Here is a 25,383-nt window from a genome sequence, read left to right as displayed (position 1 = left end):
AATCTAAAAAGAAACATAAGACAGATAACAGCAACAGTCACCAGAGGGATGCTGTGCTGGGGGGTGGATAAGGCCAGTTACTCTCCCCCGCTAAATAAAGGGAACCGCCACATTAAAAGGTGCCTCTTTGCCAAGTTAGCAGGAGATATGTGGGTTTCCTTCCCTCCTTTCCATTTCAGGTCTTGAAGAGCAAGCTGGTGGTTGACAGGCTATCAGTTTGTCCCTGAGGAAAAAGAGCCTCTGTCCACTTGGTTCATTCATGGCCTGACCTTGCCTTAACCTACTTTATGCTGGAAGTCGGATCCTCAGTCAGGAGCAATCACCGTGCTGGGGCCACTAGCCACCCTTGATTAAAACCTGGACTCAAACAATATGGATTAAACAGTAATCCAGCAAGGAGAGAAGGCAGAGATGGAGGCTGTTTGTGAGACGAACAGTTGTGGAAAAAACAGCAAAAAGGTGCTTTGCATTTTCAAATTATTATTTCCCCACACACACACACTACTGGTCTTCCTTTAAGTCAAGGACGAGGTTTCCCACGTGCTGTTCCTTCGTTGTCCCAGGGTTTGCTCTGCCTTCCACCCCACCTTTCCTGGTTTCCAGTTTGACTGGGGCAATTCCTAAAAAGCATGTTAGAACTGGAGCGTGCTGTGCATAGGGTTTTCCCAGGGCTCCTTCAAGGTCTTTGCTTCAGAGTGACACAGATATGGTGAGCAGCAGAACATGCCCAGCCTACCTTTCCCCTTTCTCCCATGCAAATAATATCACACTGGCAAGCAGGAGCCAGCAGCTTGCCAAGGAGGCGGGGGGGGCGGCGGGGGGGAGAGCAAAGGGGGAGCCCCTCCCTCATGGGCCCAGGGACATTCCACTAGAGCGACACCCCAAATCACCCCTGGGAGTCCAAATGCGCTTGGGGGAGAGAAGGAGCTCCTTGCTCCTAAATCAACCCTTCACTGCCATCCAGACCCTTGCTAGAGCAACGGCTGTCCTGGTGAGCTCTCTCTGGCCAACCCATTCCCTGCAGCTTTGCTCCAGTTCCAGCCCTATTCTCTGGTGGCCTTGTCTGCCGCCTACCCTCAGCAAGCAGCCCCCAGCCACAAACCCAGCACCCTCCCTTGGTGCCACCAGTGGTGTAGGGAGGCTCCTGGCGGCCCGGGGACGTGGGGGGGGCTCCCTCGAACGTGCTTGGCGTGTGCACCCCAGCGCCAAAGCCCCACCCACCCTCCATTTACCCATGGCAGTGGCAGCTGGGCTTCTCAGCGGGTGGGTGGGCTGGCTTCTACCTGCCTGCACAGCGGGGCCATCACGGCATGAGACACTCTCCCTACTCGAGCTGCGCAGGTGCAAGAGAAGCTGGCTTGCCGGCCAGGGAAGGGGGAGAAGCCCACCCCCACCATGGGCAAATAGACGGGAAATGGTTGCAGCAGAACAGTGTGAGGACAGGGCCTTTGTGGGCCCCTTGACCCTTCGTGCCCAGGGACATTTGCACCCCCTCATCCGATGGACGTAGCGCCCATCCCCACGGTACTGCTTGCTCACACAACAGTCATGGACACCATCCAAGGCCTCACCAAAGGCCAATGGGCTGCAGCTCCATCAAGTTAAAAAGAAAAAATTATTGTGCACTGCCCAGAGCTGTTGGATGGGGAGGTCTAGAAATGCAACAAATACATCAGCAAGTCTATAATGCTGGAGAAGCGACAGATCCAGACAAGAAGTTCTGAGTCTCTCTTTATTATGGAAATCCGTTTAGGTACAATGAGATGGAAATAAATAAATAAAGAAAGAAAGAAGGAAACAGGAACTTTAAATAAAAATAATAATATTTTTTTAAAAACCAACAAACCCGAACCAACCAAAGAAAACAGCTGTAGCTTTTGTTTTTTCCTGTGATATGAAACCCTATAAGCTCCGCACACCGGGTGATGCTGAGTGCACGGGAGATGGATCACGGTCTTTGGTGACTAGATGGGACATTCGTTCACTCGCACGCTAGAGAGAGAGAGAGACGCGCGCACATCCACACTCGCCTCGGACGACACGTTGGCCCCGACACGGGGACGCCCCACGGTTGCTCCTGTGTTGATAGGGCCAAAATATGGTCTTCTGATATGGGCGTCCCCATGGCAAGGCCTGGGGGGCAGCCATGTGGGGAGTCCCATGGATAGTCATCGATGCACCAAGGCGGGAAGCCCCAGAAATGTGCACCTACCTTCCCACCCCCCAAAGAGAGTCGTTATGCGTGGCAGTGAGGCTAGCAATAGGAGGAGACTCCGGGAGAAGTGGACACCAGTGGGGACATGGCCAACGGCAGGGGCCCCTCCGAACAAAGCGGGGCGCCCCCCCTAATTCTCACTGCATGTCTATGGGCACAGCGGCTACAGATGGCTCTACCTGATTGCGTGTAAACAAGAAGAAACTCTGGAATGTTTTGAAACGACGCATTTGAAGAGGGGAACTCCTGCCAGAGGAGCTTTGGTGTGGGGAGGGGACTGAGGGAGGGGGTTCTATAGAGGGGACAAGAAGGCAGTGCTGGCTGTTCTCTCAGAAACAGGAATGTCCTGCCTAGTTGGGCTAAGCTGGCAGAGACCCGCCCCGCAGGGAAGGCGTCCATCCACATCCCAACCTACCTAGAGGGACGACACAACAGAGGTTCTCGCCTGGGGCCTGCCCTCTGTGCCTAGCACCTCTATTGCAGGGAATTGAGTGTATCAGCAACCTGGGGGGGGGGCAGTTTGCTGGCCCTATTGCTGAGTGTGTCAAAGATCTCCCCACCCCTCCAGTCGCCTTGTTCCCCACCCACCCCAGCTCTAGAAGTAGACAGAGAAGCATTTTACAGCAGAGTGGCAGAACTGGCTAGGGGGTCCTATGGGGAGGCCGGAAGGGAGGAATCGGAAGAGGCTCTGGACATCTACTCTACCCTGAACACAGCTAGGTCTGAAAGCAACACCTTTTCACACACAATTGGGCTGCTGGTCAGAGCCACAGATTGAATGCACATCGAAAACTACAGGCTCCTGGAGAGGAGGGATGGGCCAGGGGGCTCAGGGGGGCCTTGTCGGGGAGGAGGGTCGGGGCGCAGAGTTTTCCGGAAGGAAAGTTGCCCCCCTGGCCCAAGGAGAACCACCTACCAGCCTTGGCAGTGTTGAGGCACAAGGAGAGGGCCAGACCAAGAGAGGGTGCTCTGCTACCCTGTTATGACCCGTTTGTTGCTGGTGATGGGCACCTCCAGTCAGTACCCATAGTGTTTGTGGGGCATGGAGCTGAGCGCAGGGATTGGGTCCAGGTTTGCTTCTCCCTTCTCCTTCAATGGCATCCCACCCATGCACGCGGCAGGGAAGAAGCCTATCTCTCTGGAGTAGCCAGGGCTTCTGCAAACGACCCTCAAGAGGAAACGGGGTGCACAGAAGGCAGTGGAAGAAGGGGAAACTCCCAAGAAACCCAACCCAGGCCCAGCTGGTTAAAGTGTGTTTAAAAAAACAACAACAGGACAGGCATCCTCTGGTTATGTGAGTGGAGGGAGAGATGCAATTCAATGCTGCCACACCCGGAAAGAAGGCCCTCCTGAGTGGAGACCATTATCTGACGCAAAAGGAGCCCGGAGGACATATCCAATGACCTACCCTCTTCCTATTTTGCTCAGTTAATCCAGGAGAAACTACTGCCTTCTCGTTCTGTATTTATGATGGTCACTGCTCAAGTTTTTCTTTAGAAAGGTTTTGTTCGCATAGGCAGATCTGACTGATCGATTCCTCGACTCACTGACTGAAACTCATACAAATAACAGGCAGAGGGAGAAGTCCTGCAGTCAATGGAAACAGAGCAATAGAAATTCTGGCCGGATTATCTGAAAGTGAAAAAGAGCGTGTGGCCCCACACTATCCCCACTAGACAGGGCTTGGAGAAAAACCCCAGGCACGGTCCTTGGAGGGACATTCACAGGCAGGCCCTTCTAGGGGGGCATTAATGCATCTTCAAGTCTGGGAATTACCTGAGCCACAGTTGGCAGAAGCCACAACCTGCTGTCTGAGGCGGTGTGTGTGTGGCGGGGTTGCGGTGGGGGGCTTCTCCACACCCCTGGCCCAGCCCAGAAGCAGGAATGATGGCAGTAATCGCAAGATCAGGCTTGGCTTTCCAATCTGTCGTCTCTGGAGTGGGGAGATGGGCAGGCATGGAGGGGACCCGGGGAGTCAACCCGGCCCACCCTCCCCTCCCCACAGAACCAGGGGTTTCTACGGTCACACGCACTCGCACGAGACACCTTAAGATGCGTATTGCACAAATTTGGGCGGGGGGGGAAGAAATATTCCTAAAGTCGGGGGAGAGACCCGGTGGGGTGGGGAGGGCACCTGTCAGGGACTGTCCGCACACGGCAGTTATTTGCCCAGAGAGGGAGAAGAGCAGCATTCCTGGGAACGAACATTGTGCTCTTTTGTGCAAGCCATGGCCTTTGAGCCTGTTCTCCCCACTTTGGAAACCCAAGCTGTGCAGACGGAGGGAACAGCTTTATTGTTTAACCACCCCTCTTCACACTGCCCCCCCCCCCAAAAAAACCACAAGACCCTAAACCAGGCCCTGTGGGGCTCAGACACACATGTGGGGCAACACCCACCAACGACCATTGGCAGCAGGCCAGAGGTGGCACTATGTCTGAAGGAGCGGAGAGGAGGGAGAGCCCCACAACGACGTCTTCCCCACACAAAGGCCAACCGAGGAGCTCACTCACGGCCGCCTATCTTCCTGCCCCCTTGAGTGTGAGGTGTGGGGCTCAGCTCAGTCTCTCTGCAGTGGGGGTCACAGGACAGCGAGGGGATTTGGCCCGGAGGGGTCAGCTCCCCCCTGCCCCCACTTGGAGCAACACCAGACTCTCTTCCGGGGCTGGCCCTGTGATGGCGAACTCGCCCCGTGCCCATTCCCGCACCTCTGGCCCAGCCCCCAGGGCCTGGGTCTCTTAGGGGCTGGCTTTCCCATCTCCATTGGCAGGCACGGCCACGGCGGCCCAGGCTCTTGAGGCCTCACATGTTGGAGGGGAGCTTAGGCTTCCCAGAGTCCACCTCGGGGCTGAACGCCACGGAGCCCTTCCGGGACGGGGTGGCTGCGTGCCGGGGTGTGGAGACGGGGGATTGCGGGGTGCTCGCCCCGCTCACGGACCGGCTGGAACCTGAAGGCACCTGCTGCGGCGAGGAAGGCGGGCCCGCGCCGCCAGGGGCTGGTTTGGCTAGCAGCCCAGCGACCGACGTGGAGGACCGGTGGGCGAGATTCCCGGCCGACTTCCTGGCCGGCTGCTGGGAGGGCCCCACGTCCGCCTGCTGGGTCAGCCGGTGGGGCAAAGAAGGCTGAGAGGCGGAGAGCGGCCGGATATCCTGGGTGAGGCGGCCCACCGAGAGGCCTTGGGTGCTGCGGTGCTTGACCAGTTGCTGAGGCTGCAGGAAGAGGGAGATGTGGGAGCCGGTGGCCCGGGACAGGCTGTAGTGCAGAGTCCGCCCGGGCGGGACGGACGAGGCGCTGGCCGGCTGCTGCAGAAGCGAGGTGGAGACCGAAGCCCCGCGGGACCTGGAGAGCTGCGGCTGGCTGGCTCCCGGGACGGGGTCCCCTTTCTGGGCTGGCCGAGGGAGGGCTGGGCCCAGGGGGCCACCCCGCGGCCCTGCGCTTTCCAAGGGCGGTGGGCCCTGGACCATGGGGGAGGACGGGGACCCGGCCGCCGGCGTCTGTAAGTGGGACGGGCCCCCCGAAGCGGGGGAGCTGACCGAGGAAGGCCGCGAGCCGCCCACGCTGGGCTGCAGGGAGCGGCGGGGTTGGCGGGCGAGGAGGACGGCGTCGGGCGAGAGGGGGCTGGAGACGGAGGAGGGGGGCAGGAAGATGTGAGCCGCCAGGCTCTGCTGGTGGGTCAGGGCGATGGCCACGTTGGTGGTGGCGGCCGCGGTCTGCAGCGGGGCGTGGACCAGCGGCTCCCAGATGACCGGCTTGCCGCTCAGCTCCCGGCCGGCCATCACGGGCTGGAGGTCCTGGATGCTGTGCGCCATGTCCCGGTCGTGCTTGACGATCTGCTGGATCATCTCGTTGTTCAAGGTGCTGGAGCTGTGCTCTGCCCGTTTGCGCAGCAGGATGGAGTTCTTCTTCCCTGGAGAGGGGAGGGGAGGCGGCGGGGAGGGGCGGAGAAAAAGACACAGAGCGCGCCAGAGTGGTGTCGCGGTTAGAGTGCTGGACTAGGACTGGGAAGACCCGAGTTCAAATCCCCATTCAGTCATGAGACTCGCTGTTTTCAGAACAAGAGAGCCGCCATTTTGAAAAGGTGTCCCTTGGTCTGGTCAGCAGAGGCCGCTTAACGAGGCCGACCTTGGCCCGAGGGGGCGACGCTCATTTATTATTGGTGGGGCGCCTGGCCGCTCTGCTTTGCCATGAAAAAAGTCCCCATAGTAACTTCCATAGCAAAAGCAATGGGAAGATGGTTCCCTGCCCCAAAGGGGCTCCCAATCCAAAAAGGAAACCAAGGAAGACCCCCTCGCAGCAGCCACTGGGAGGGAAGCCAGGCTGGTTGGGGAGGGACAGTTGCTCTCCCCCTGTTCTCAAAACAAGAGAGCCACCATTTTGAAAAGGGGCCAATCCTTGGCCTGGTGAGCAGAGGCTGCTTAACGAGGCCGACCTTGGCCTGAGGGGAAAAAAGCTCATTTATTATTTAGTATTAGAATCTCTCCACTTTTGAGCTTTTCAACTCAAACTGTTCCCAAAGTGGTTCCACAGCCAAAGGACTGAGGAGATGGTTCTCTGCCCCCAATCAAAAAATAAACCCAAGGGAGACCCCAGTTACAGACACTGGGAGGGACGCCATGCTGGGTTGAATAGGAACAGCTGTTCTCCCCCTCCTGTTCTCAGAACAAGAGAGCCGCCATCTTGAAAAGCTGTTCTAGTCAGCGGAGGCCGCTTAATGAGGCCGACCTTTGCCTGAGGGGGCAACACTCATTTATTATTTATTATTAGAATCTCTCCACTCTGTTTTTCAACTATTCCCAAAGTGGTTTTATAGCCAAAGGACTGAGGAGATGGTTCTCTGCCCCAAAGGGGTTCCCAATCCGAAAAGAAACCCAAGGGAGACCCTGGCCACTGGGAGGGACGCTCTGCTGGACTGAAGAGGGGTCTCCCCCTTCTCATTACAGGAGAGGCGCCATCTTGAAAAGGTGCCCATTCTTAGCCTGGTCCACAGAGGCCGCTTAATTCGGCCGACCTCTGCCTGAGGGGGCAATGCTCATTTATTACTTCGTATTAGAATCGGGCCACTCGGCCTTTTCAACCCAAAGGTTCCCCAAGTGGTTTCTATCGTAAGAAATACAAGATAGTTCTCTGCCCCAAAGGGGCTCCCAATCTTAAAAAGAGGTGTGTGGAGGGGGCGAGATGCAGAAGGGAGACCCCAGCAACAGCCACCGGGTGGGGCGGGATTCAATGCTGGGCTGAACAGGGACAGTTGCTCTCCCTCTGCTAAACGGAAGAAGCTGCCACATGAAAAGGTGCCTCTTTGCCCACCTAGCAGGGTTTTTCCCCCCTAGCCACCTTTAAAAGCCTCTCTAAGCCACATCTTGTGGCAGCAGAATAAATTAATTCTGCTTTGTCTTCAATGTATTTTCTGTTGCCCTCCCTGTATCTGCTGCCAGTCAGTTCCAACGGCTGACCCCAAACCCTTCCAGTGTTACGAAACAGGGCAGCAGCCGCCGCAACAGGAAAATGAGTTCCACAGATGTTAATCTAAAATCTCTTCCTATTTTTCATGATGATGATGATGATTATTCATCAGTCACGTAATCGACCTTACTGTCTTTCAGATTTAAAATCTTGTAATCCACCACAAGCTTTTCCTGTGTCTTCACACTGTGTGGGCATAGCAGTGAAATTTGGATTTGGTAGGACAGCCGGGCATGAAGAGCAGTGCCTTTGAGGCAGAGCTGGATTCGGGTTTTGGGCGTGCTCTTAGCAAACTATCTTTCATGGCCCCCGTTATATTTGGGTGGGCAGAGACCTATGCTCTGGCACTGAAATAAAGCACATTTGCCCCCCTGTTTCTCTCCCCTTCCTCTGAGAAGCAGAAACATTTGTAGACCACAGAATGTAGGAAGCTGCTGCCTACTGAGTCAGACCATCGGTCCGTCTTGCTCACTACTGTCTACTCTGACCGGCAGCAGCTCTCTAAGGTTTCTGGCCGGGGTCTTCCCCAGATCTGAGAAGCCAGGGATTGAACCTGGGACCTTCTGCATGCTAAGAAGATACTCTGCTACTGAACTATGGCCCATCCCCAGTGGCACTAACTAACCGCAACCTAGCCAGTCGGCTGGAGTGATTGCCAGTGTTTCTGTAGGCCCCACCCTCACCTATGCGGTCCAGTCGGTCCATGGCTACAGTTTCAAAGGCCCGGCGCATCATGGGGTACTCCTCCAAGACCTCGTTGAAGTTGTCCACCGAGAGCGAGTAGAGGCGGCAGTAGGTGTCGGCACGGACGCTGGCCGTGCGCCGGCCCCGAGTCAGGAGGCAGATTTCTGCAGGGGCAGACAGGGAGGAGAGCATCAGCAACCATATACTGGCACCCTCTTTGGTGGAGGCCTCGGCTGCCCTACCGACAGAAGGACCCCTCTCCACTCGGAATCGGCAGAGGAAAGAGTGGTGGACAGATACCCTTGTGGAAGTGGCTGAGGAGAGGCGTTGTGTGTCCTTCTGTATTGTTATCATACTTCTCCCCATAAAGGGCTGGAACACAATATAGGGCATTCCATGAGGAGAATTCACCCTCTGCCGCAATGTTCCCTCTAACAGGGATTCCCAGATGTTGTTGACTACAACTCCCATAACCCCCAAGCAAAGGCTATTGCAGCTAGGGATGCTGGGAGCTGTAGTCTGCGACATCTGGGAATCCCTGTTCGAGGGAACACCAATCTGCAGTAGGCACCTTGCCTTTCCCATTCCAGTGATCGGACAGGGGCACAAAATGATCAGGGGTGACAATTCAGGGGCAGAAAGTCTTGCTCTTACTCTGATTTGGCTTTGTGAGGCTTGCATCGCCAAATCAGACAGGCTACTTGGCAAATCACAATGGCTACCTGACCCCCGATTGGCTGGATCTTGGTACCAGGATGTCCTCGCATTGGCTATGTTTTTTGCATTTCTCAATTTGCAGAAATTGCGATGCATTTCTGTTTTTATTTTGCTGTAAACCGCCCAGAGATGTAAGTTTTGGGCGGTATATAAATATGTTAAACAAACAAACAAAGAAACAAACAAACAATTCCTGATTGGCTCGATCTTGGTGCCAGGATATCATTGCATTGGTTGTATGATTCCGGATTGGCTGTATCACTTAGCCAGCAAAAAGCATAATCCTCTCTTTAAAAAAGAAGCTGCAAAGACAGACAGTAACTGAACTGAACCAGATTCTCACCCCCCACCCCACCACACAAAAGGCATTCTGAATTTCACAAGTGGCACGTAAGCAAAGCACTGCATTCGAATTCTGAAAATTCTCCCGGATCTTTGAATGGGTGCGAAATTTCATTCCGGCTCTAAAACATACCCCCAAAATAGGAGCCGTCGGAGAGCTTCATTTCCTTGGAGCCACGAGTGAGAATGCTGACCACGCCATGCTGGATGAAATACATCTTCTTGCCCACGGTGCCTTCTCGAATGATGAAGTCTGCAGGCTGGAAAACCTCGAAGCGCAGTTTGGTCAACATGGCGGTCACAAAGTTGGGGTCGGCGTTGGCGAAAAGTGGCATGTTGGCCACCAGGTTACGGCAGTTGAAGTTGATGATCTCCTGGTGGGAAGAGAAGAAACCGGACCCCTCCTGTCAAAAACGGGACGACCCGAACGCACCTCCCTCTGCACCCCCAACATCCCATCCCTCGCTTCTGGAGTCATCCCTAACCTCTGGATCTGGCCTCTGCCACCCATGCCTTAGTCACGTTGCGTTTGGACTACTGCAATGTGCTCTACGTGGGGCTGCCCTTGAAAAGTATTTGGAAACAACAGATGGTGCAGAATGTGGCTGCCATACTGGGACTGCTCACAGGGCACCTATTAATTACTCCAGTCCTGAAGGCCAGTCCGTTTCCGGGTACAATTCAAGGTGCTGGTTATCACCTTTAAAACCCCCAACGGCTTGGGCCCCGGGTACCTCTGGAACCGCCTGCTCCTTGCTCTACCCACCAGACTAGATCAGCTGGGAGGTTCCCTGCTCCGTGTGTCGACACTTGCGGAAGCCCATTTGTCGAGCACGCGGGACAGGGCCTTCTTGGTGATGGCCCCCAGGCTGAGGAACTCACTCTCAGCTGAGTCCCGCATGGCTCCCTCTGAACTACAACGATGGGAATTGTTGTTCAACAACAGCTGGAGGGTCAAGATTGCCCACTCCTGCCCCACAGCATTACACACACAAAAAGTTATCCTTCTAACAAAAAGGAAGAAATGACGAAGCTTTCTTTGTACTTGGCACAGATGCAACGAAAAGCCAGTCGTCGAACAGAACACCCAGAGGTGCACCTAGGTAATTTTGAAGCCTGGACCTAAAGGCCTTTGGAGACCACCCCCTCCCCTGAAAATTAAGCATCATCACACACCACCCAAGACAGACAAATGAGGATTTGGGGCCCCCCCAGGGGATGTTCAGGCCCTGGACTTCAGCCGCAAAGTCCAGGGGTAAGAGCACCTATGAGAACATCCGATCTTGCAATAAGCCTATTTGCATTGGGACTACCTTGAAATGAAAATACACGGGGTAAAACTTGAGACCCGGTCACGGGTTGGTGTTCCGAGGCCCCTCATAACGTGAGGCCCCAAGCTGTAGCTTACTGTGCCCAAATCCAGGACTGTGCGGACGCCCACCTGAGCCATTTTTTAGTGCCCCCACATGTGCAAGGCCCCTGTCCTGCCCCCATCCTGCCCCCCCTCCAGCCCAAGCCTGTACCTCCTTCAGTGGCTCGCTCAGCTCCCCCAGGATATTTTCCTCGTCAAACATCTTGCCCTGGTAGCGGTGTTCATAGTACTCATGGATGCGTTGGCGTGTATCTCCCGGCAACTTGTGGAAGGACATGTATTGCTCCACTTGCTTGTACTAGAGGAGAGAGAGAGAGAGACAGAGCGAGGAAATGAGAGTCCCGGATTCAGCAGAGACGCAGAACTCTCTCTCTCTCTTTCTCTGGCTAGGGACATGTCTGCACAAGAGACTTAAGCAATGGAACTCTCTGCCACAGGATGTGCTGACGGCCACCAGGATCCAAGACACATTCACGGCGCACACAACTATCACAGAGGATCGGTCTCTTGATGGCTGCTAGTCTGCATGGCTAGAGGCTACCTCATGGCTCAGAGGCACAGGATGGATGCCTTTGAATACCAGTTGCAGTGGAGCAGCAGCAGGAAAGAGGGCATGCCTTCATCTCTTGCTTGGGGGCTTCCCAGAGGCGTCTGGTGGGCCACTGTGGGAAACAGGATGTGGGACGAGATGGGCCTTGGGCATAATCCAGCAATGCTCTTCTTAGGTTCTCATGGCCTAGACTTCTCAGTTGTGGAGCGGTATGAAAGACCATGGAGGCCAGATTCTATCCCATTGCTCAGTAAGGAATAAACCTATCCCTGTCTTCTGGTCAGCAGAAAAGCACTGGAATGTCTGGCTGGTAACTTGCAGTCCCACCACTTTGGAACGTTATATAATTTTTCATGCCATGACATAACTTTAAACGTATCAGGCAACCTGTGTTTATATCCTGGCTGCTCTGGAACCCTAAGAAGGGTTCCTTGCCACGAAATTCCGAGCTACAGGTCTGCCCGTGGGAATTCTCAACACACTCTCTAAAACGACAATTTCAAGGATCATTTTATGCCAAACTGGCATAAAATCAATATGGGGTTTTGTGGAGGTTCTCGTTACCCATTCCATCATAGGGCCTGGCTCTGTCTTACGGACTTTGGAAAGAGCACAAGTATCAAATTCTGGAGTAAAACAAGGAGCAACTGAAGAAGAAGAAGAAGAAGAAGAAGAAGAAGAAGAAGAAGAAGAAGAAGAAGAAGAAGAAGAAGAAGAAGAAGGTGCAATTCCAATTCAGCTTGATGAGCACCTCAGCAACATAGGGGCCACAGAAATCACCATCAGCCAATTAGAAAAAGCAACTTTACTGGGAACAGCCTATATTTTGCGATGATATCTATAATAACAACAATATTGATAATAAAATCCAGCCACCCCAGGTCCTTGGGAAGGACTCGATGTCTGGATAAAACACACCAGTCAATAACACCTGTCTGACTGTGTAAACAAGAAATCATCATAATATAAATAGAAACTTTATTTGTTAGCTACCCATTGACAAATTGTTTTCTGGGCAGCTGACAACACATCATGCCCTGCTTGTGAGTTTCCTAGAAGCAGCGAGTTGCCCACTGCTGGAAACAGGATGCTGGCTATGTTCTGATCCAGCAAGCAAATCCCTTAGCTCTGATGTTTTTTTAAAAAAAACTGGCCAAGGCGGTGAGACGTGCAAGACCTGAGCTTGCACGTTCAAAGTGCAGCCCTTTGCAAGACAGCAGCTTCTCGGCGAGATTCAACAGACGGAGCTGACCGCCAGCAAACCCCTCACCTTCTCCTGGTACTGGCGCCGAGAGGAGTCCAGCGACTGGATGAGGGCGGTGGCGTGGCCGATGAACATGGCGTAGCAAGTGGCGCCCACGATCATGCTGAGCATGGTCAACCAGACGTCGGTCATACCTTCTGGGGCCTGCTGCCCGTATCCGATGCACAGCATGTGGCTCATGGCCTTGAAGAGGGCGTGGGAGTACTGCTTGCCCCAGGAATCGTTCTGCAAGGCCGGGGAAGAACAGGGGGGACAGTGAACATTTCTCCATGCTCGCAAGGAGACCTTTGGGGCATGGTCTCCGCTTTGAGCACACGCTCAGAATGAGAAGCCTCTCAAACGCACCAGAAGCTGCCTTTTACGGAGCCAGACCCCTGGTCCATCTGGCTCAGTACCGTCAGCACTGGCTGGCAGCAGCTCTCTACGGTTTCAGGCAGGAGTCTCTCCCAGCCCCACTTGGAGATGCCGCCAGGGATGGAACCCGGGACCTTTTGCTCTTAGGAACATAGGAAGCGGCTTTATACTGAGTCAGACCATGGATCTATCTCGCTGAGGATGGTCAACTCTGACTGGCAGCAGCCCTCCAAGCTTACAGGCAGGAGTCTCTCCCAAGCCCTACCTGGCGATGCTGCCAGGGATGGAACCTGGGACCTTCTGCAAGCACAGAGATGCAATTCCACTCAGCCATGGCCCCTTCCCCGAAGGGGAATATCTTACAGTCCTCACAGGAAGCCTCCCATCTAAACGCAAACCCAGGTGGACCCTGCTTAGCAAAGCAGACCACTCACGCTTGCTCCCAGAAGGCCAGCTCTCCTCTTCCCAGAACCCCTGGGGTCTGTCGGCACAGGTGCCTGCGGAGGTCGGAAGCGACACGAGAGCTTGCATGGCCCTCTTCCTTTGGGTTAGCGGGGGCCTTACCGTGTCAGACCCTCGGTCCCCCAAGCTCAGGGTGGTCTGCCCTGACCGGCAGCGGCTCCCCAAGGTTTCAGAGCCCGTCGGTCTGGGGGACGGAGCAGAACTCACCACCATGTGGTTGATGGAGACCCAGCAATCCTCTGGGAAGTCCTGCAGCATGGGGACCAGGAACTGCAGACACCCATCCCAGTGGCACAGCAGAAGCATCATCCCGATGAGGTTGAAGATCCGGACCACGGCGCTGGCCAGGTCGTAGGTCATGTGGAAGATCTGGAGGGCAGACACGGGGGACCAGGCGGTGAGGAGGCGGAAGGAACCCGGGGCGACTCCCCATTAATCACCCTTCACTCGTCATTGCTGGAATGATAGGTCGGTTTGCCGCCTGACCGCATCAAGGGACAAAGGAATACACAAGGAGCGGCCGTCTACCGAGTCAGACCCTTGGTCCGTCTAGCTCAGTGCTGTCTACCCAGACTGGCAGCAGCTTCTCCAAGGTGGCAGGCAGGAGTCTCTTTCTCAGCCCTAGCTTGGAGACGCTGCCAGGGAGGGAAGTTGGAACCTTCTGCTCTTCCCAAAGAGGCTCCATCCCCTGAGGGGAGTATCTTACAGTGCTCGCACGTAGTCTCCCATTCAAATGTAAACCAGGGTGGGCCCTGCTTAGCAAAGGGGACAATTTGCGCTCGCTGCCACAAGACCAGCTCTCCTCCTCTAGATTTTCACAGGGCTCAAACCTGCCGTGTGCTTAACTCCTCTGTGTTTTGAGGGAGGCACTCTGTACAAGCTCAGGGTCCCTCTGTTATTCCTCTACAAGCTCCACATCTGAATCCTGCACTGCAGACATCACATCTTACCTATCTAAAATAAGACAGGTGTGTGTGTGTTTCTTAAGACTGAACCCTGGTGGATTCTGAGTCAGGTTAATCTCCGTGCCTACAGACAGGGCTCCTTCCCCCATTTCTCACAGCTAAGATGCTTCCCCCTATCTGCAGCTACGATGGGCTTAATATAAGCTAAGGGGGGTCGCATTTCAATGCCAGGCCTACGAACCATAACTATAAACTTTTTGAGCAGGAAGAGTGCCTCAGAAGCTGGAAGTTCCATTGACCGAGCACAACACATAGCCACTCACAGACCTCTCCTTCTCCTTAAATTGATCCAATCCCCTTTTAAAGCCGCCTAAGCCTGCCCAGATCATGTGGCAGTGAGTTCCGTATGAGAACTGAAGACCAGCAGAGGTGGCCCCCACATCTTGTGGCAGTGAATTCCATAGGAGACCTGCAGCGGTGATCGGTCCCCGGATGGGACCGGACACCACCTCCGCTGACTTATGCATGAGAGTAGAGAGCCTTTGGCTTGGGGAGTCGTATCCTGTGCAGTTCCGGCGGAGACTCACCTCCTCCCACTGGTGGATGTATCGGATGAGTCGGGAGAGGCGGAGGAGGCGCAGCAGGCTGAGGATCTTGGTGAAGCGGACGATACGGAGGGCCCGGGCCGTTTTGTAGACTTCGGAATCCACCTGGGTCTCCAAGTCCACGACGAGGAAGATGTAGTCGACGGGGATAGAGGACACAAAGTCGACCAGGAACCAGGTCTTGAGGTATTTCATCTTGATGGTGTGGGGGTCCAGGATGATCTCCGTGTTGTCCTCCACCACGATGCCCGTGCGGAAGTTCAGCACCAGGTCGGCCAGGAAGAACGTGTCGGAGAGGACGTTGAAGACGATCCAGGGCGGGGTGTTTTCGTCTTTGAAGAAGGTGATGCCCACGGGCAGGATGATCAAGTTCCCCACCATTAAGAGCAGCATGATCAGGTCCCAGTAGAACCTGCAGATAAGGAAGCAAAGGGGGGGGGTCATCCCTGGCATGGGGGGCGCGGCCCACCACTAGAGGGGACGGGCATCTGCTTGGCGTGCAGAAGGTCCCAAGTTCAGTCCCCGGCAGCATCTCCAAGTAGCCCTGGGGAAGACTCCTGCCTGAAACCCGAGAGAGAGCCGCTGCCAGTCAGTGTAGGCAATCCTGAGGTGGGCGGACCCAGCGTCTGACTCAGCGGCAAGGAGGCGGCAGATGTCTCATACATCTGTGATATATGCATAGGTGGCGCTGAGTCATAGCTTCGCGGCAGGGCCCCTTTCTCGCAGGCAGAAGGTTCAATCCCTGGTATCTCCAGGTAGGGCTGGGCAAGTCTACACTGCTGACAGTCAGTGTAGACAATCCTGGACTAGGTGGACCGAGGGTCTGACTCAGCATCAGGCAGCTTCCTGTGTCCCTACCGGGGAGGCTCACGTGGGAGGTTTGGGGGCAATGTTCTTAGGGGCCAGGCATTTCCCTGAGTGGTTAAGGATATCCAGCAATAGCACCAGGCTGCGACCACACCGAGACGTGTGGCCTAGACGTGTCCAGGAATTGGCACCCATTTCCAGGCAACTCCTGAAAGCAAACCAGGAGATTCTGATGGCTTAATATTGTGCACAATATTGGAAAAATATCTGACATGGGGTTTCCATGCATCTCCAGGTGAGACAGCACCCATCTGGCTCCCATCTCCAGGTAAATTTTTGGAAGGATTCATGGAGCTTTTAACACTTTGATAATGGGGGAAAGACTTGGGGGGTGGGGGCGGATATCTGGGAATAACTTTAGCCAGAGTTGGCAAGCATGTCCTGAGTTTGGCTTCCTTGGGAGAAGAGACTTGTGCTGCTCTTTATGGTCGGTTTCATTTACAAATATGCACGCTGAGCATAAGTGAAGGCAAACCCTTCCAGTCCTCCCACGAGGCAGCTGATCTCCTACTCCTCCCCAGAGAGAGGCGCCCTATTCAACGCCTTCCGCTTTCAGCTCTGAAGCCGCCTGCAACTTGCATCCTCACAACCACCCTGTGAGGTAGGCTAGGCCAAGAGACAGGGACTGGCCCAAGGTCACCGAAGGAGCCTTCGTGACTAGGAACCGGAACCCGGATCTTCCCAGTTTGGATTCAGGTTCTGCTTGGCTCCCAAAGGGGAAGGAAATGAGCTCTGCACATGCTCAGAGGCACCTAGTGATTGCTTCTTGTGTTTCTGACACGGTGCCTGAGCCTTAGGCTGAGCCCACAGGGTTGCCAAAGCTAGGCTCCAGCGAGTGGCATCTCAATTTGAATCTGTTCTATTGTTTTTCTGACCGGAGTTCAAAGGCCCGGGTGGGTTAAAAATCACGATAAACGGCAGCGATGGAATTTCCCTGCGGCTCAGCCTTGCTTCAGCAAAGTGGCCCAACATCTACCCAGCAGCATAAGAAGGCCTCTTCCTCTGCTTCCTAAGGAGGAATGTCTCTGTCAATTGTCTTTCCCATCTGTTCGTTGGCTTCCCCGCCATACGCTTTGCTAAAGGCTCAGAGAACGGATGCACCGAGAAGCCATGTGTTTATTGACTAAAGATCATTATGCGATCAACAACGCTTAATCGTATTTTCCGTTTGACCCAAACAATAAGGTCAAATGCCGCTGCCCTGTAACGTACCATCTGCCCTTGAGTCACAAACGCCACTTGCAATCGTCTTGTTTTTTTAAAATCTTGCTGCAAACGTTTTGATGTTTTTACATTTGTTTTATTTTAAATTCTGTACACTGCCTAGGGATATGCATGTCAGGTGGTATACAACGATGACAGACAGACAGACAGATAGATCATAGGAAGCTGCTGTTTACTGAGTCAGACCCTCGGTCCATCTAGCTCAGTACTATCTACCCAGACTGGCAGCGGCTTCTCCAAGATTGCAGGCAGGGGTCTCTCTCAGTCCTATCTTGGAGATGCTGCCAGGGAGGGAACTTGGAACCCTCTGCACTTCCCAGAGCGGCTCCATCCCCTAAGGGGGGAATCTCTTCCAGTGCTCACACTTCTAGTCTCCCATTCAAATGCAACCAGGGCAGACCCTGCTCGGCTAAGGAGAGAAGTCTTGCTTGCGACCACCAGACCAGCTTTCCTCTTATTCCCTTCATCTTTTCAATGAGAAGCTCATATTCCACCACAATCTTTATCGTCAATTCACCCAAAGCTGCAAGCAAAGCTTGTTTTATTAATTATCTAGTCTCGTATTATTATTGTTGTTGTTTTATTGTCTAGTCACTGAGTCTCTAAAAATATTGCAACACCGTTTTTAAAAAAATCCTCCTGAACGATGCTTTCACACTGAGCTTTCTGTTCTTCTAGGTTTTTCATAAGCAAACATACTTCACTCCAGTGTTTATCCGTCAACTGTTCTAAGACAGATAGATAGAAAGATAGATAGGCAGATACTAGGCGTATCCACAAGACGGTTAAGTAGGTAGGACAAGCGTTAAGTGGATAGGTCAAAAGGAAGCCCTTTTTCACACGACACATAATTAACTTATGGAATAATCTGCCACAAGATGTGGCGAGAGCCAACAGCCTGGATGGCTTTAAGAGTGGCTTAGACAAATCCATGGAGGACAGGTCTATCAGTGGCGACTAGTCTGGTGGCTATAGGCCACCTCCAGTCACAGAGGCAAGATGTCTCGAAATACCAGTTTGCAGGGGAGCAACAGCAGGAGAGAGGGCAGAAAGGGGGAGAAAGTACTGGAAAGAAACCTGTACAAAACACACACAGGTGATTCTGGAGGAGGAGGAGGCACAACCTCCTGAATTGTGCAGCAAGAGACGGATGCTGAACTACTCTTCAGCTGGACTGGATGTACATTGGCCATGCAAACTGCAGAGCCAGAGCTGAGAAGAACGGATACCAGAACTCACTCCAGAATTTCCAAGGAGATTTCAAGGTCACCTTGATCCTTCTGCTGCTGATGAGGCAGGTACCTTTGTCTCCTTCCTGGGACTCAGTCAGGGTCCTTTTGCAGCTGTGTCTACTCGGGATCCCTTCAAAGCATCAGAGTGAGGCTTCCTCCATGGCATTCCCTTCCCTGTGCCGCGAAATCCACTTTCTCCAGTGACTTGTCACTCGCTGAACAAAGTGCCAGGGAGAGAAAGGTCTCTTTCTGGCATTTTGGAATGCTGGAGACTGGATGAGGCCCTTTGATGCAAATTCCTGCTTCAAAACTAGGGGCTGAATACCTCGATTATTCCGCCTGTCCCTAAAGAGTTGGCCACAAGCAGGCCCAAATGCACTGGCAATTTAGGTTGCCAAATCCTTCGCACAGATCTCTGCTTTCCTATTTCTAAAAGTAAGTTGCTAGTCCTCATGGTGGCAGATAAATGCTTGAGGTGGGGGGATGAGATATGTAAAAAGTATCCAACAAATACGCCATTGGTAATATATTGGTAGTACATTGGTAATTTAGGTTTCCAAATCCTTAGCACAGATCTCTGTTTTCCTACTTTTAAAAGTAAGTTGCTAGTCCTCAAGGTGGCAGATAAATGCTTGAGTGGGGGTGGAATGAGGAGATGTGTAAGAAGTAGCCAATGGATACTCCAAAAGAAGGAGAACTGAGGCAGGTCTAGACCAAGGATTCCTAACCTAGGGGCCTCCAGATGTTGCTGAATTACAATTCCCATCATCCTCAGCTACAATTTTTATTGTGGCTGGGGATGATGGGAGTTGTAGTTCAGCAACATCTGGAGGATTACAGGTTGGGAACCCTTAGTCTAGATAAACTACTACTACTGCTGCTTATAGACCACTTTTCAACTCAGGTCTGCAGAACAATGGAAGACCATTTGCACAGACTCCAGCTCCTGGGGAACTCACTGCCCCACCCTTCAATCTCAGCCCAGGCGCCATCACATCCTTTGCTCTGAAGTGGCAGCTTTGGAAAACCCTTTGCTGTTAGAGCACAGAGAAGAGAATCAGGCCGTGTGTGTTGACGGAGGGCCACAGATTTGCTATGCAAACACAAGCTGGGCATTCATTCTGGTGCTGGTCTGGCACTCTGACAATGCCAGCTTTTCCTTTCTCTTTCCCCCCAAATATAACATTCTGGCCCCGATAATTGCCGAGCCGAGCTCAAAAACATCTTCCGGCCTTCCTGCTTCCTTTGTCTCTTGGCCAGGAAATTCCTCAGTTGGGATCCCGGGAGCAACTGAAGGAAGCGAAACCGGCCCAAAATAGGCAGCTGTGCAGGCTGAGAGGGTTTGTGTGGAGTTGGTTTTTTTGGGGGGGGTTGCTTTTGTGGGGGTAATACCCATATTTACCCAAATACAAGACCACTCTGAATTTAAGGAAAGGAAAGGTTGTGCCGTCGAGTTGGTGTCGACTCCTGGCGACCACAGAGCCCTGTGATTTTTTCTTGGTAGAATACAGGAAGGCCTTGTCCCGCGCAGTATGAAAGGATGCCTTTCAGCACCTTCCTCTATCGCTGCTGCCCGATAAAGAAGTTTCCCATATTCTTGGAAACACACCAGCGGGGATTCGAACCCACAGCCTCCTGCTCTCTAAGCAGGCTGCTTCCCCGCTGCGCCATTCGGTGGCTTCTGAATTTAAGACAAGCCTTTTAAAAAGTGGAGTTTAAAGACAGTTTAGACCTATATCTACCCAAAAGGAGGAAGACTCTGAATTTAAGATGACACCCACCCACCCCCCTGATTTCTAGCATCAAAGAACTCGGGGGAAACCTAGTCTTGGATTCAGGTAAATGCAGTAACAAATTCTGATTGGAACTGCTTGCTGATCGCCTTTAGGAATGTTTGCAGAATGCATCCAGGCCCTGCTGAGGCCCGGACTCGGTGGGGCAGAGGCCACAGAGACATAGGCAGCTGCCTTATATACCAAGTCAGACCCTTGGTCCATCAAGCGCAATATTATCTACACTGACTGGCAGACGCGCTGCAACGTTTCAGGCAGGAGTCTCTACCAGTCCCACGCAGGGATTGAACCGGGGACCTCCGGCATGCAAAGCAGCTGTTCTGCCACTGAGAACGGCGGTCCTCGGCCCTGTCCCTTACGGGGGAAACCTTACAGCACAGCGCTCACGCGCAGTCGCCCATCCAAAGGCAAACCAGGGTGGACCCTGCTTAGCAGCGGGGCCCATCCATGCTCACGATCGCAAGGCCAGCTTTCTCTCCCCAAAAAGCCAACGGCCAGCCCATCTCCCGGATGATGAGCCGTCCAGCTGGGTGGCCCGGCTGCTGTTGCCAGAGTGAGTGGAAGAAAAAGTGGAACCCCGAGGCAGTGATGAAAGGCTATATATAGAGAGGAGAAGCCGGCCAGCCGGCCTGTTCAATACAAACATCAGATCTTGACGGATAACCAACCTGGTTGCCATGGGGCTGTTGTGGGGATTGATTTCCTCCGCAGACCAGACACTTCTAAAGGACTCGCGTCTCTGATGCGGACTCTCTGGCTCCTTCTCCCCCCCCCCCCGGTCCCCCCCCCACTGGTAGCTGCCTCCCCGGTTGCCCCCCACCCCCACTCTCTCTCTTCTCTCTTTCTCTCTCTCCAGTCCCATCACCGAGAATGGAGAACCCGGCAGGCACTTCTCCTATGCTTCCAGTTCACCCATCAACGAGAAATGGGTCTCCGATTTGTGCCGGCAGCTCTCAGGACAGGACTGGAGCAGGGGTGATTATTCGGGACGAACCCGAAGAACGAGGAAATGCTTTCAGCTAGGCAGCATGGGGGGGGGGGGTCGATCAAGGAGTGGTGGTGTTTGGGGGGGGTTTCCGGAGGGGTCCCTTAGTGAAATCCACAACCCAGACCCCCCAAGACAACCAGCAATTTTATCAAGCCACGTCCTCTATTGCCTTTTAAATAGTAACTAAGGAGGCTATTGCGAACATATGAAGATGCCGTCTACCGAGTCCATCTCGCTTAGGGTTGTCTGCACTGACTGGCAGCAGCTCTTCCTCCAGCGCAATAATGTCTGCTCTGACCGGCAGCAGCTCTTCAGAGGATTTTATCATTTGCTACCTGAGGTTCTTTTAAATGGAGATGGAAGGAACCCTTCCCCCAGGGTAGGAGGACTGGGATCCCCTGTAATTCCAGGACTAGGTCTAAGACCCTTGCTTTTTTGCGGGGAGCAATGGGGCAGAAACAGAGCCCTTTCCATGCTGAAGTTACAGGTGCCCTGACAGGGGCAAGGCCTTTCTTTAAAAGGACACAGCTCACCTAGGGGAATCCCAGAGCTGTGATCCTATTGCTTTAAGGCGCTCTTTCATAGGAACATAGAAAGCTGCCATATACTGAGTCAGACCATTGGTCCATCTAGCTCCATATTGTCTTCACAGACTGGCAGCGGCTTCTCCAAGGTTGCAGGCAGGAGTCTCTCTCAGCCCTATCTCAGAGATGTTGCCAGGGAGGGAACTGGAAACTGTCCTGCTCTTCCCAGAGCGGCTCCATCCCCTGAGGGGAAGATCTTCCAGTGCTCACACTTCTAGTCTCCCTTTCATATGCAACCAGAGCAGACCCTGCTTAGCTAAGGGGACAAGTCAGGCTTTCTACCGCTACCAGCTCTCCTCTCCGTTCAACTTGATCACAGTATTATTGATAAATGCACCTGCATAGGGCTTTACAGAAGGCAGGAAGCTCTCAGCCCCGAAGAATTTACAATCTAAGAAACCGTCTTCGGGGCAGGGGAGGAACAGAAGCAGGCCGGGTGGAGGAGGAGGAGGAAGAAAGGGGCCTGGCTGGGGATGCTTCTCCCAGAACCTCTGAGCGGAGTTTTTTTTTTTTTTTTTTTAAAAGCCTTCAGGACCCTGGACAGCGCCAGGCGCTCTCCATCCTTTGGAAAGGAGTCCCTTTGGATGGGGGTCTGGGAAGGCCCAGGCAGCGGCGGCAACGGCCAGGGCTCTATGGGGCAAGGCCGATGGGAGGGGCAGGGGGTTCCTCCCGGGCAGGGGGCGGATGCTGCGATTCCATGGCCCTGGGCCCGGGGGCCGCCCCTCTCCAGCCCAGGTCCACGGCGGCAGGTGGGCGCAGCAGCAGGGCGCAGTCCTGGGCGCCATCCTAGGGGGAGCTGCCCCCCTCTCCCGCCCCCCCCCGGCGCTCACCTGAAGTCGCTGTAGGGGTGGATGATCCAGGAGCCGGCCGACTTGACCCGCTGCTGCTCGAGCTCCACCGCCTTGTGGCTGCCGAACATGCGCAGCGAGAACTTGTTGACGGCCGGCTGGAGCATGGCCCCCAGCTGCCGCTGCACGAAGGTGCCCCCGGGCTCCTCGGGGCCGGCGGCGGCAGCGGCGGCGGAGGCGAAGTCGGCGGCCACGATTTGCTCGGCCACGCTGCCCGGCGCCATCAGCTCCGACCGGCTGGGGGCCGCCGAGCCTTTCCGGGTGGGCGGCTGCGAGTGGGAGCCGCCGCCGTCGGGGGTGGGCTGGCAGCAGCCGGAGCGGGAGCCCGCCGTCGGGGGCCGGCCGGAGGCCTCGCCGTCCAGCATGGGCGTCGGTGGCGCCTTGGCGGGGCGAGGGTCGGGGGGCCCCTGGAGCGTCCCCCGCCGCGACCCTTCCTGCGACTGGGCCTCCATGGCGGGGCGCGCGGCTCAGGAGGCGGGCGGCGCCTTCCCTTCAGACGCCCTTGCGCGGCGGGCGCCCCCGCTGCCCTCCCGCCGCCGCGGGCGCATCCCTGCCCGGCCCCGATCGGCGGCGGCGGCGGCAGCCTTCGCGCCAGGCCCGGCGCCGCGTCGAAGGGCGCGCAGCCACAGGAGCGGCAGCAGGCTGGCCGGGCGCGCGGGGCGGGGCGGCGGCGGGGCCGGGCGGCTCCTCTTGGTCGGGCAGGCCGGGGGTGCCCGCCGCCGGGGCGCGCATCAAGGGCGAGGCGCGCAGGGCGCAGCGGCAGCCTCAGCGGCTGGGGCGGGCGGCCCCCATGGCCGAGCCTTCCCGTGGCACACGCGCCGCCGAGGGGGCTGCTCAGCCGGGCTGCTGCTGCTGGTGGTGGGAAGCCATCCTGGGCGGGCCGGTGGCAAAGAGGGGAGGCGGCCCCGAGCCGGGAGGGGGCAGGCGGGCGAGGCCGGTGGTGCCCCCTAGCGCCAGCCGGCAGAGAGCAGTCGGGGCTGCGGGCGGGGCGGGGCGGGGACCAGGGCCGGCCGGGCTGGGTGGTGCCGCGGGGGGCTCCCCCAGCAGCAGGGGGAGCAGGAGGCGTGGCGCCGCCGGGAGCTGCGGGTGGCTCTTTCGCGCCACAGGTGGCGCCCTTGCTGCGTGTGCGCGCGCGGCTGGTTCTTGGCGGGGGAGGGAGGGGGTCTCTGGCTGATCGCCAGAGGAAGTAAAAAAAAGCACGGACTGACTAGCTGGCACAGCCTGAGCTTCACCTTACAGTAGCAGTAGGCTGCTCCTCGGCTGAGGAGGGAGCATTCACCCCTACAACCTCTCCCTTTCTGGACACCACCAGTAGCAGCTGGGGAGAAGGGGCCTAGTTTCTGGCCACTCAAGACTGGACGGGGGACAAAATGGAGGGGCTCTTGGCCCCTGTTTTATAGTGAGACCAAAGGGGAAAGGCTGGCCCACTCTTCCAGAGATAGACAGCTCTGGGATCCAAGGGGAAGGGCCTGATGTCAATCCAGGAGAGAGGTTTCCCCTCCACACTAGAGGTCCCTCTTCCTGAATGGGTCTGAGCTAGCACGGCTAGGAACATAGGAAGCTGCCACAGACTGAGTCAGACCCTTGGTCTATCTAGCTCAGTATTGTCTGCACAGCCTGGCAGCGGCTTCTCCAAGTCTGTAGGCAGGAGTCTCTCTCAGCCCTATCTTGGAGATGTTGCCAGGGAGGGAACTGGAAACTGTCCTGCTCTTCCCAGAGCGGCTCCATCCCCTGAGGGGAAGATCTTGCAGCACTCACACATCAAGTCTCCCATTCATATGCAACCAGGGCGGACCCTGTTTAGCTAAGGGGACAAGTCATGCTTGCTACCACAAGACCAGCTCTCCTCCCCTCTTATTTATCTATTGCATATTTGTCCTACCCTTCTTCCAAGGAACTCAGGGCGGGAGATACATCCCCACCTTTTATCCTCACAACAGGCCTGCAAGGTAGGTTAGGTCAAGAGAGCGTGACTGTTCCTGTCGTCTGTCCCTGTCGATTTGCCATGAGAATTGCCTGCTTGAGGGGGGAAATTCCGTTCCTGTGGACCTGTAATGCCTCATCCTCTGAATGGCTCATTTATTCTACAGGACGTGTTCGTATACCATTTTTTTGAGCTCAAAATAAGAACTCTAGGCCATTTTACTCGAGAGTAAGCCTCCTTGAATCCCAGAATACTGATGTCCCAGAAAGAATACTTAGGAGGGCAGCCTTACACAGTCTGAGCCTGTGCAAGTTTGTCATCAAAGAAACCTCACTGAGTCCAGTGAAGCTTACTCCTGAGTAAACACGTATTAGGATCCCATCCTGACATCTCCTAAGAGGGCTTGTTGTAGGACGTGCCTCCCGGTAAAAGGGCGTGGCGAGGGTGTGGCCTGGGGCGCGGCTATATCTTTGGCCCCGCCCAATTCCCTCCGCTCCAGCCACCCTCCCTTTTCACGAACGAACCCCCATGACGGCTTGTATGCAACCTCCCCCTCTGCGCACGCGCCAGGTCTCCTCCGTACCTTCAGCTAGAGATACGAAAACGTCAGAGTACCCGATTCCCTGTGTAAACTTACTGGTATACGAAGTATAGATGTTTATACACACATAAACCTCCGGGTTTACATAGGACCCATGTTGGCTTTGATAAGCGAGACCCGTCCATAGAAAATCAACAGAGAAATCCTGTTGCCTCTGACTAGACTGCGGACCTGCTCCCTCCTGCGAAACAAAAAGTAGGCGCTCATGCTTATGTTTGAAAAGTCCAGCGTTTGCTTCAGCCCACAGGGGCGCCCCTAGAGAACCAGGGCTAGGGGCGTCTTTCCTTTCGACCCCAAAGGCGCCACCTGCGCGCGCTCCTCTAGACCTCTCCTCCCTCTAGGCGCATCCTCCTCGCCCTCCCGCCCTCCTTCCTTTCCACCCTGAGCGCCTAC

General features: G+C 55.0%; 2 protein-coding genes across 3 annotated transcripts in view; one reads left to right on the top strand and one right to left on the bottom strand.

Annotated features, from left to right (window-relative positions):
• Positions 1 to 1,718: 1,718 nt before the first annotated feature.
• Positions 1,719 to 25,363, bottom strand: HCN3 (hyperpolarization activated cyclic nucleotide gated potassium channel 3). 2 transcript variants are annotated; one of them, XM_053277736.1, is made up of 8 exons: positions 25,027 to 25,363; positions 14,912 to 15,341; positions 13,627 to 13,788; positions 12,610 to 12,828; positions 10,941 to 11,087; positions 9,551 to 9,791; positions 8,358 to 8,522; positions 1,719 to 6,121 (listed from the first exon to the last, which is right to left on the bottom strand). In XM_053277736.1, exons 1-8 carry the CDS (start codon positions 25,113 to 25,115, stop codon positions 5,016 to 5,018), a joined length of 2,559 nt encoding a protein of 852 aa, XP_053133711.1. In that variant the 5' UTR covers positions 25,116 to 25,363; the 3' UTR covers positions 1,719 to 5,015. The 2 variants fall into 2 exon arrangements, with proteins under 2 accessions (XP_053133711.1, XP_053133709.1); XM_053277734.1 differs by lacking the exon at positions 25,027 to 25,363 and adding an exon at positions 22,448 to 23,494.
• The window catches only part of CLK2 (CDC like kinase 2), a 42,730-nt gene continuing 41,745 nt past the window's right edge, over positions 24,399 to 25,383 (top strand). The window contains exon 1 of the mRNA XM_053277738.1: positions 24,399 to 24,414. The gene's annotated coding sequence lies outside the window, so the exon portion shown is untranslated. The remainder of the gene's footprint in view (positions 24,415 to 25,383) is intronic.

This window comes from Hemicordylus capensis, chromosome 14 (assembly GCF_027244095.1).
Source record: "Hemicordylus capensis ecotype Gifberg chromosome 14, rHemCap1.1.pri, whole genome shotgun sequence".
NCBI lineage: Eukaryota > Metazoa > Chordata > Lepidosauria > Squamata > Cordylidae > Hemicordylus > Hemicordylus capensis.
This window is presented reverse-complemented; position numbering and strand designations above follow the sequence as displayed.